This window comes from Sitophilus oryzae, unplaced genomic scaffold (assembly GCF_002938485.1).
Source record: "Sitophilus oryzae breed Bouriz unplaced genomic scaffold, Soryzae_2.0 scaffold_980_pilon_pilon, whole genome shotgun sequence".
Classification (NCBI taxonomy): Eukaryota; Metazoa; Arthropoda; class Insecta; order Coleoptera; family Curculionidae; genus Sitophilus; species Sitophilus oryzae.
In genome coordinates this window covers 162130-174253 of record NW_022147617.1, presented here as the reverse complement: position 1 = coordinate 174253, position 12124 = coordinate 162130, and the positions used below count along the sequence as shown (strand labels likewise).

The 12124-nt window shown below is 32.9% G+C and overlaps 1 protein-coding gene across 4 annotated transcripts in view; it reads left to right on the top strand.

Moving 5' to 3' along the window:
• The window catches only part of LOC115891292 (proton-coupled amino acid transporter-like protein CG1139), a 35123-nt gene that overhangs the window by 1704 nt on the left and 21295 nt on the right, over positions 1–12124 (top strand). The window contains exons 1-4 of one of the 4 annotated variants that reach the window (XM_030911738.1): positions 5137–5236; positions 5294–5444; positions 9011–9121; positions 9175–9325. In XM_030911738.1, the coding sequence (XP_030767598.1) occupies positions 5395–5444; positions 9011–9121; positions 9175–9325 (312 nt within the window). In that variant the 5' untranslated portion in view covers positions 5137–5236; positions 5294–5394. Of the gene's footprint in view, positions 1–5136; positions 5237–5293; positions 5445–9001; positions 9122–9174; positions 9326–12124 lie in introns of those variants that run through there. The other 3 variants (XM_030911736.1, XM_030911734.1, XM_030911737.1) reach the window with 3 other exon arrangements.

Sequence of the window (12124 nt, the reverse complement as noted above, 5' to 3'; positions counted from 1 at the left end):
TCAAATAATGTAGCCCCTTGGCGATAGGTCCAGGGACTTCGCTAGACACTATACTGCTCTACCATTTCCAATCCATCTTCCGGGAAAATTATTTGATTGTTTATATTATATTATATCTATATTAATTATTTTATGTTATTTTATTGCATTTGATTTTCCGTATTCAATATTTTACACCACGTCATTGTTAAGTTTGGAAGCTTATCAATATTGTAACGATGAATAGATTAAATATTTAAAAAAAAAGAGCCGGACTTGAAATTAGTTTAAATAAATTGTGTTCAAATGTTTAAACAAAAAAAAATATTAAGTGTGGCATATCGTTGTACTCAGGAGACTGAGTTCTTTCAAATCTGAAATAAAAAATGCAGGTCCGTATTTAGAAAAAATAAGTTCGCCTCTGTATCTCAAAATTTTTAAGCTAGTTTGAAAATCTAAAAATACTATTAGATAGCCCTAACAAAGTGGCTATGAGAATGTTCAATTAGTTTTTTGATTTTCTAAAAAGTAACAACAGGAAAAATAAAATTGATTTTCAAAAAAATCATTTTTTTTCCAAAAAGCTCAGCAATCCTTGAAAAATTTGAAACTTTTTTGATGGCATCTTGGTGAACATCTCATAGCGCAACTTTGCCCCAATTTAACCATGTTCGTATCTATTACGGTTACCGAGATACCAATGCTCGTACCGTAAAATGGGGTGAATAGAAACATAGTGGTGAATAGAAACAAAATTTCTGAAAAAAATCAAATCACGATTAAAAATATTCAAAGTAAAAAGAGTCGACATATCTAATTTTTCTATCATTGGTAATACACAATAAAATGTAAAAACTATATTTTTATCTGTGGCAGCACTGTTTCTGTCAATCAGCTGATCAATAAATGTGAGAACGATTTATCACCTATTTTGTATGGCGCGAAAACTTTATAAATAAAATATTTATTTTTAAAGTAATACATAAGCTGGTACATGTAAGTTGTCATATTATATGTATTGTTATTTATTGTTAAACCTATTTAAATATGTAATAATTTACTGTTTCTAATCACCTTGTTGGAAGTAGAATAGATAAAAACCTAAACATCAATGTGTGTTTCTATTCTCCCCAATAGCAGGTGAATAGAAACACAAACGTTATTTTTATTTAATATTTATATGCATATTTTTCAAAAATCAAATTATATGTATACGCAAAGAACAAACAAAGACCCATGTTTTAAAATATTCGGGAAAATAATACCACATTTTTATCAACCGGTATATCGCTAATAGCCCACGAAACTGTTTCTATTCACCCCATTTTACGGTACCTCGAATTTATAGCACCCTGTATAGTCACTTTGATATTTGCCGACGTTTCGTACAGAAAATTCCATCACCAGAATATTTTATGCAAAAAAAAATAATAAATAGAAATGCAATACGGCATTTTATTGAGCATCAAATTGCGCAACTTTGCCTCCATTTAACCGATCCTGTATCTGTTACGGTTTCCGAAATCCCAATGATGAGCGTCGAATTCGAGCCACCCTGTACACAGTGTCCGGCAATAATGCGTCGAGCATCTGTAGTAGCTCCTATAATAAAAAAAAACTTAGGAATCTAATGGTATGAATATATTTATTAACCAGTAATAAACACAATATAAATTTACTAAATTCATAGAAGACAGTTATATATTTTTTTTATTTTTAGCCCTATTTTCATGATTTTTTTCCCAAACTGTATATAAATCTATTAACTTTAATTCATAAACTCAGTTTTGTATAAACTTTAGTATTTGGCTTATTATACAGGATTAATTGAAGGGTTGTTTTTACCTTAATTTTAAAACATCCTGTGTACAAACAAACATTGTTTTTTTGATCAGAATCATGTGTCCTGAGCATATTGTTTTTTACTCTGTCAACACATGCATTGGTTAATTTTTAAGAGCGAAATGAACTTGCCACCAACAATTTGCAATTTTTTCAACTATCATTAATCTATGATATAATTTTTTAACATTACGACGTGGATTTGATGACTATTGTGTATTGTAATACCATATCGACACTGCATTAGAACTTTATATTAAAATTTAAGAAACCTTAAAAAGTAACGATACAGGCTTGGTTTTAATAAATACACACTAACAAAAGATACTAACAGAAACAAGGATATTAAAAAAATATTCCTATAATAACTAAGTATACAAACAAACAAAAAACTTGTAAAAAATACTCTAATACTTTGTATTGCCTCCCCGGCTGCTATAACTGTCTGTAGACGTCAGTTCATACTGCCAATGAGGCTGCAAATACACACACGGAAAAATCTAAGGATATCATTTTATTAAAGTTAAAAATAAATGTTTTGAATAAACAACCACATATTTGTAGGTCAATTCTTTCTACTTCGATTAAAACGAAGTAGTCACACTAGTTATTTCTAAATTTGGGATATTTGCAGAAGTGTTTGTGCATTTTTTGTCAAATGTATAAAAAGCACCTAGCATCAATTCTTCGAATTTAACCTGTACCGGCTATGTTTTTATGATAACTGGCCAGAATTCATTCAAATAACTCTGTTTAGTATTAAACGACATTATGGAGCGTAGATATCTTAACAGAGACAAAATGCTAAAGGCCATGGGTATACTTGAAGCTGGAATGCGCCAAATCGACGTAGCTAGAGCATTAAATACAACGCAAAGTGTAATATCGCGATTAAGTGCACCCTACCGTGAAAGTGGTAATGTTGCTGAAAGGCACACAAGGCGACATAGCATTACTACCCCTCAGCAAGATCATTTTTTACAATTAAATGTTCGACGCCGACCGACTCTTACAGCACCAAAGCTTAGTTTAATTCTCCAGGAAACACATAATGTAACCGTTAGTCCTGACACTGTTCGCAATAGATTAAGGGAGGTCAACTTAAGAAGCAGACGTCCCTGGAGAGCTTAACCCTTAACGAGAGGAAATCGAGAGGTATGATATTTGTGGGCTCAAGATCATGTTCAATGGTCGAATGAACAATGGGCCAATGTTCTCTTCACGGATGAGTCACGCTTTGGAATTCATCCGGATTCGAGAAGGGTTAGGGTATGGAGAGAACCGGGAAATGTTATTCGGTTGGACCATGTTCAGGAATTGCACCCTTATCAAGGTGGAACGGTTATGGTCTGGGGAGGAGTCCATCTCGTTTTTCTTGAAAGGTTTCTAACAGGAATCACATATCGTGATTTAATTCTTGAGCCTGTCGTTTTACCATATGCCAATGATTTTGGGAGAAACTTCATTCTCATGCATGACAATGCACGGCCTCATACAGCCAGAGTGGAAAGTGAGTTTATTAATGCTCATCAATTAAACATCTTACTCTGGCCGGCACAATCTCCTGACCTCAACCCCATCGAGCACGTATGGGACGCGGTCCAAAGAAGAATTTTGAGAATGGGTATGCCTCGTGAAACTCGTAGGGTTCTGGTTTGGGCCGTGAATGCAGCGTGGCAGGCTGTACCTCAGGAAGAGATCGACAACCTGATCAGGAGCATGGAGAGACGATGTAGGGCTGTAATGAACAGTAGAGGAGGCCATAGCCTTTATTAAGTAAAAATGGTTTTATCTTTTTTTTTAATTCGCAGTTTAGAATAAAAAAAATGTGTGTATTTTTTTGAGTTCAATAAAAATCAAGGTAAATTCGAAAAATTCGGCAAATTTCGCATTTTTATTTCCAATACGTCCTGTAAACTATTTGTTTATTTTAATTTTATTATATCAGAAATGCAAATAATAAAATTACTGACGATGGTTGGATAAAATTGTAATATCCCTAGACTTTTCCGGTGTGTGTATATCGTGTTAAGTTTTCCCATTCTTCTTCAAGGACCAATAATATTCATAATTTCCGTAATTTTCAGCAAGATCAATGACTTTTGTACAATCTTCAACACTAAGAACCACATTCAATCGTATTACCAAAGAATGTATTACACAATAATAGTCACCAAAGCCACCTCGTCATTATGAAGAATAACATCAAAAACTAACGATAATTGAAAAAAAAATCAAAATGTTTGTGGCAAGTTCATTTCGCTCTTAAAAATTATCCAAGGCATGAGTCAAAAATCAAAATATTTCGGAGACATGGTTCTGACCGAAAAATAATGTTTTAGGAAAATTGGCTCACGAAATTATTGCACAGGGTGTTTTAAAATTAGGGTAAAAAACAACTCTTCAATTAACACTGTATAATAAATCAAATACTAAAGTTTATACTAACCTGAGTTTACGAATTAAAGTTGATATATTAATATACAGTTTGCTAAAAAAATCAGAGAAATAGGAGTAAAAACTAAAAAAATATATCACTTTAAACATGACAAAAATTTTTGCGTTGCGTTTTTTTGCATCTGAGTGTAATTAGTATGGCAAAGATACGTATTTCACCGTATATTTTGTTTAATACATCTTAACAAGAAAGCTGCCAAAAATTTTCTCTTTATGACTGTGACAAAAATTATTTGTACTCATTAGCGTAACTAGCAATTTATCCTGGGGCGGGCCTGGGGGGGCCTGGTGTTTGAGCCCAGGGGGAGCCTAGGGCTTTTGTTATTTAAAAATTAAAAATAATTTTAAAACACATTTTTTGAATAAAACGTTTACATGAATTTCTCTATCAATAAATTTTATAGACTTGGTTATCAAACCGTGTTCCCGTAGATTACTTAAATACTTACAAATTTTGTAAAAAAAAATAAAAATTAATACATTTTTTGAACACAACAAAATACGAGTAATATTAACTAAACAAAACTAGAAAACGTCATTTTTACTGCATTTACAAGCAAATAAAAATTAATACGTAGACAAGAGTCATAATTTAGGATTTTTCTGGGGGGTGCCCAGCAGTACCTGGGGGGGGGTACCCCCGGTCACTCCTTTAGTTACGCCAATGTTTGTACTAGTATCTCATTTGTATGAACATTTTAAAGTAAAATAAAAATGTTAAAATATTTATTAGTTTTTTTGAATAACTTGCATATATTGCACACACGTGCATACTTTGTGGTATTATATTATTAACATTACAGTAATAATTAAAATATCTTTACATCTTTATAACATGGTAATAAATAATATCAACCATTGAAATTTCCTTCGCAGAGCCTTATAGTTCCCAACATACGATAAGAAAAACAAACTGATTTTATCTTAAAAAACGACAATCAAAAGTTAACACAGAGTTGTATTGTCACTGTTATAGAATAAAAATTCCGCTATATTTTATTATTTTAAATTTTAGGTATTGAATTTGAGTAGAAGAAATAAAAAAAATTGAAATAACTTGCATTTAATGTAAACTGTGTAATAGGTACTGTGCCGTACGTGAACTTCATAAAAAATATGGAACAGAAAGAGACTTATGTTCCTAATACCGATATTTTTACCTCAAAGTAAGTACACTACTCAAAGTAATTATCGCATATTTGAAAAAAGTAATTATTATATTGTTCTAAATGTGAATCATGCATTTTTCGGCCTTCCTATTGCGATTATTTTTTTGGGTTAATTATACAGGGTGTTTCGAAAAACATGTGCCATCTCTCGTGGGGAGACTCCTCACGTAAAAATATGATTTAATTTTCATATCAACATAGGCCCGATTCTACTTTGTTTCGTAGCTACAGGGTGTTAAAGTCTTAATATTTTTTTCAATTTATTATAATTTTCTTCCAAGTACTTTGAGCGGTTCGAATGAAATTTTAAGGGTAAAAGTTACTATAAAAACTACAGGGTGTTAAAGTCTTAATATTTTTTTCGATTTATTATAATTTTTTTCCAACTACTTTGAGCGGTTCGAATGAAATTTTAAGGGTGAAAGTTACTATAAATGCGACATATTTTAAGGCAAAAAAAGTGTCGCCATATTCACCAAGGACGTGCATATGGGTTATCACTGAAATATTTTTCTAAAAAAAGCATGTACGCCAGTGATTTCTTTTTCTTTTGTTAGCGAAATAGAGTACTTACTCTCTCACTAAACAACTTTGTTTAGTGTCGATTAAAAGTTGTCTCTTGATATTTTGTCGATTTCGGTCTCCTTGATGAGATAAACGCAATTTTATTAATTTGCCTTGATCCAAGTCTAATAGCAACCTTTAAAAAATGTATTATCATTAACTCGGGAAAGTTTTAAATAAGTACTATTTGATTCCTCATCAAAAAATATGAAAAAAAGTTCCTATAAACATGGGTATGGAAATGCATAGTTTTAGAGTTACAGGATGTTAAAACTTTTTAAAATTAGGTTTTTTGTAATTATCTTAAATACCATTAATTAAAATAAAATATATAACATCCTAACCAACTGTATATATTAATAAAGTCGTGTTCAAATATTAATTTTGTGAAATATACCAGGTGCGTCTCAAAAGTGGCTCATTCCTGTAATTCGATAGAATATGACACTCTGAATAGAATGATATTTCATAATATGACAACTTTTTAATAGTTTCGCATATCGTCAGTGAAACGTGATAACCTGCTAAGTTCATTTTTGATTTTAGTTATTATTAATAATAATTAATATAATACTTTTAATAATAAGTAAATAATACGTTTAAAATACATGATTTTTCCTAAAATTTTTAACGAAATATTAAATTTTATTTTTCCCCAACAAAGATTATTGTTATCTCTATATCATATTAACGCATGAATATATTTGATACATGTGTACAGGGTGGACTATTTTGGTTGTTTCTATAGGGTATCTAGGAAATCGTAAGAGATATTCAAATTTTGATACTGCAGTCTCGGGTTCTTTTTTTGAAAAAAATACAATGGCGCAAAAGGATCGTGGCTATCTTGATCGGTTTCGAAACTTCAGGGGGATTCTCAAATTTTGTACTTTTTGAAGATGTTCGATAGTTTGTTTATTTCAGTAACCACAGAAAAATGAACTATACATTCTAAAGGCACTTTTCTGTGTAGAATGCAGTGGCGTAGTCAGACTTTTTTCGAAAAAAATATGTTTTTAGATATATTAACTATATTTATGTTTTTGTAAATAGAACCCCCTGTATATTTTAAAATTTTCTTATTCAGCTTGGCATGGGCTTCTCGAAAATATATAACACTATATATTTGTTTTCAGTATTAACCTCAACATTTCAAATGATTCTTAAAATATCCACTTAGTAGATAGTAGGCCGCGCCCAAGAACAGTTAACCTAATAGGACTGCTCATTCAGCCAAAAGTGTCCGCCAGGTGCATGCGAAAACTACTCGCTTTGTGACGTCATTGTAGCCCTTGTCATTGTTATTAGTCCTTATCCGGCAACCAATAATACACACACGTGCATTATTGGTTACCGAATGCAAAACGTTCATTATTTAGTTTATTTATTTAAACACCTTATATGTATGCAGTATAGAAAATTAACTGTATAAATCGTATTAAATACTCGGATAATGCATTTTTAAGAACAGCAGTTCCCAGCATCACCTTTTGCAAGCATTCTTTTTAGAGTACTTCCATATTTTGCTTTAAAATAATTAATAAACAAAATCGTGGGTACTTAGTATGCACTTTGTCACAATCCACAACACAAAATGAACGTATTTATACACTCTATAGCTCTAAAAACTTTAAAGACACCTTTTTCACATTTAAAATTGACAAAATAATTAACTCAAAATTTCTCAGCTGTTATTTTTATAAGTTTACCATAGGCAACTAATAATACACACTATCATAACAAGGCCACGAAGGCTTTGACAAGGGCTACAATGACGTCACAACTGTCAGCTGAAGCGCGGGAAGAGGCGAACGTACGTCTTATGAGGATGAGCAATCCTATTAGTTTACCGTTCTTGGGCCGCGCCGAGTAACAAAGTAAACTGTTGTCATGGTGATCGGAACATACCTTTGATGGATGCGGGACATTTCATTTCAACAGATTGAAGTGTGTGTATTTTAAATAATAAAAAATGAGTAAATTTTGAGAAAAATAGAAAAACATTAGACAATCAAGTCTAATGTTTTTCGTCTCTTATCCTGGCCGTTTAAAAGATGACCAAATCGTATTTTTAATGCATATCTCAATTTTTAGCCGACCATACCAACAGGTATGGTAGGCTACTAAGATTGGCAAAAAAAAAGTTTTTTTAATTTCACTCAAAATGAGCTAAATACAAAAAAAATCATAAATAACCTAAATACAAAATATTTTCATGGTGTCTGTCTGTCTGTCCGTCTGTCTGTAACACGATAACTCAAAAACCGCGAAACCGATTTTAACAAAATTTGGCACAAAAATACTGTGGCACCCGAGAATCTGGCTATTAGTTTTTGGTGGAGCTGGGGGTTCGTAAGGGGGTATGGGAGGGGGTTAAAAATTTTAAAAAATTGAAAATTCGAAAAAAGAAATTTAAAACTCCAAAATTACAGTAGCCTTTATATATTTTTCGAAGGCTCCTTGTTTATAAATTAGTGTTTTTAACACAGCCGTGGCACTCTAGATTGAAATTTAAAATACGATTTTTTTAAAGCGAAAATGTCAAAAGTTGGCATATGATATGTCATTCTATTCAGAGTGACATTTGCTATCGAATAAAGTAAAAAATACCGAGGGTGCCATTTAAAAATCGATAGTTATAGTCATTTCCGGTAAAATAGAGTGTGACGAAAATCAATTGAATACGTCAATCAATCCTAATTTATTTTTTTTAGTTTAGTTATTTGAAAAAATAAAAAAGTTATCGGGGTGAGCCACTTTCGAGATGCACCCGGTATATATCAACATAAATGATATTCCCTTTACAGTATCCAAACTATTTAACAATGTATTCCCCTCTCAAAATTCCTTTCATGGGAAAATATACCGGGTCTGTATGCGTTAATTTTTTGGAGAAGTGTATTTTTTTTAAAATGCGATAATTGTTTTGCGTAGTTTAATTATGTTGGGTAGATTAGACACTTTTTAAAAAGTGAAACATTTATTACAAGGAATTTCAGGACCATTTTAGTCGATGACAAAAACATAAAGTTGCAAACAACAGATCCGGAGTATATTATTGAAAAGACTTATGATCCTTATAAAAACAGGGACTTAGATCATCCAAACAGGTATAGTATAAAAGTAATAGACAACGTACAAGAGTAAAATTATTTTGAATTAGTTTTCTAGGAGCCTTTTTGCATCTAGTAAAAGGTTCTCTAGGAACAGGCATATTGGCTGTACCCAGAGCATTTAAATCCGCTGGCCTCTTAGTAGGAACTATAGGTGCCATTTTAATAGGAATATTATGCACGCATGCCATACATTTACTAGTGAGTTCAGTTTAAGAGTCTATTACGCTGTACTTCTCGGGTCGCTCTCAGGGCTCGGGTAAAGCGGGTGTATGGCCAAAGGAAATATATATTATATTTCAGAAATCTGCCTAAGGCTTAGCCCGATCGTGTCGTGTTAAGCCACACCCAAAATTCCAAACACATGTGCTTTGATTAAGGCTTGATTAAGGCTTGATTAAGGTTTGCAGAGGTTCAGCATTTGCCATAAAATAGCGAGCAATTTGTTACAAACCCATATTAGTTCAGTCATTGGGGATCAAGAAAGGGGCCTGTTTGGAAAAAAGTCCGGAAGTTTTGAAACTTTGCATAGGTTTTGGGGTCCCTAACTAAAATCCATAAAATGCACATTTCCAGACTTGCCGCCGGCGCCGCCATGCCAAGATGGCGCCGAAAATCGGTATTTTGTGAATATCTCGAAAACTATGCGTTTTTCGCGAAAATTTGAGGAGAGCAAAATTAAAGAGAATAAAATTTCCTATAAAAAAGATTTTAATGAAAATTTTCGCTAGTCAGCCGTTTAGGCACAAAATTCCTGGAAATTTTACAATTTTGCGTAAAATATAACATATTATGTATAGTCGATTTTCCGGGTTCACTAAAACTAGTTTTAGTTTAATTTCTTCAATTTTGTCATGAAACAGTGGCGTATCATTAATTCGCTCATTAATTTATAAATAATTAATTGTCGTGCTGGACAGCATTCATTGCGAACTTACAACCAGGTTCAGCATTGGTCTGGTTGTACCAAAGATGCCGAAGAATGGGGTTGGAAGAAAACAAAAACAGGCATTACTCCAGTCACAACGTTGAAAGATCCACCTCCAAAATCCCTATTGGCATTTTTATCCTGTAAATGCAAAACCAACAACTATGGTAAAACCTGCGGATGCAGAAAAGCAGGTATAAAATGTTCAATGATTTGTGCATATTGCAATGGGAAATCCTGTGACAACGTCACTGAAGTGTCACTCGACGAATCCGATGAAGAGGAGTTGGACTTGCCTGTAGATATCCCTCTGGCGGCTGAAGATGAAGAGTTGGATGTATTGAGAGACCACCCTGATGAGCCCAGCACAGCAGACACGATCGACTTTGACATCAATGAGCCAGATCCGTCGGGCTCGTGCAGATAAGTTAAAGTTTTTAATTTACCTAATGGAGTAGGCCTCCGTGGAGACCTCGTTAAAATAAACGCGTCATGTACTTTACCTCTTTGGTGGTGTGGAAACACCACCCGTGAATTATTCATAAATTAATGAGCGAATTAATGATACGCCACTGTTTCATGACAAAATTGAAGAAACTAAACTAAAACTAGTTTTAGTGAACCCTAATCGACATTTGACTTCGGAAAATCGACATAAAAATACACATAATATATCATATTTTACGCAAAATTGTAAAATTTCCAGGGATTTTGTGCCTAAAGGGTTGACTTTAACGAAAATTTTCATAAAACATTTTTCATAGAAAATTTTATTTTTCTAATTTTGCTCTCTTCAAATTTTCGCGAAAAACGCATAGTTTTCGAGATATTCACAAAATACCGATTTTGGGCGCCATCTTGGCAAGATGGCGGCGTCGGCGGCAAGTCTGGAAATGTGCATTTTATGGATTTTAGTTAGGGACCCCAAAACCTATAAACCTGCAAAGTTGCAAAACTTCCGGACTTTTTTCCAAGCAAAAATCCCCAATGACTGAACTATATAAATTACATCACTGTAACACAAAACTTCAATCTATTTCCGTATAGTAGCGGAATTTTAAATTATGTCTTTATTTTCGAGAAAATTTAGTCCAAACATAAGGAATATTTTGTTGATATTTGACCATCAAAGTCTTAAAGATAACGAAACGTCGGTCAAGTTTGCCCCCCGTATTAGAGGAAATCCAAAAATAAATATACCACTACTTTGCACACATTTTGCACAATTTTGCACACCATAAATGATATTTTGCACACTTACCTAAGAGAAACCAGGGCCGTTTTTTAAACGGGGGGCAAACTTGACCGTTCCCCCCCATTTGTTACGAAATTGATTTATTTTTATGTACATCGATTCGGCTAATTTTGCACAATTTTGCACACCTGTTTTTGAATTTTGCACACCATCCTGATTAAATGAATGAAGGTTTAAAGATTTGCAATTTCCCCCTATCTGTCACGAAATTGAATTTTGTGTATATCAAACGAATCGGCTAATTTTGCACAATTTTGCACAACTATTTTCGAATTTTGCACACTCTCCTGACAAAAGTTATAAGAGTTTGAATATTTGAAATTTGTCCCATTGTGTGAAATGTCCCATTTAAAAATACAAGTAAAGTAAAAGTATGAGTCATATTTTGAAAATGATAGATCTCAGCGACGGCGACGTGAAAAACTGGAACACAGAACACGGAACTTAGATTTCACCTTTTCGATAATTTATAGCTTGCATAGAAGAACATTTATGAAACTAAAGATTCTACACACAGATTTGTCTCAGCCCTCTTACTTCCTGAAATACCGGTCAAATTTGAAAATTTTGCATTTTTCGATAACCCTCATATCTCGGTTATCCTATAACTTATCGAAAAGGTGAAGTCTGGGTTCCGTACAGTTTTCCACGTCGTCACTGAGATCTATCATTTTCAAATATGACTCATACTTATGTTTTTTAAATGGGACAATTTACACACAATGGGACAAATTTCAAATATTCAAACCCTTATAACTTTTGTCAGGAGAGTGTGCAAAATTCGAAAGTTAGTGTGCAAAATTGTGCAAAATTAGCC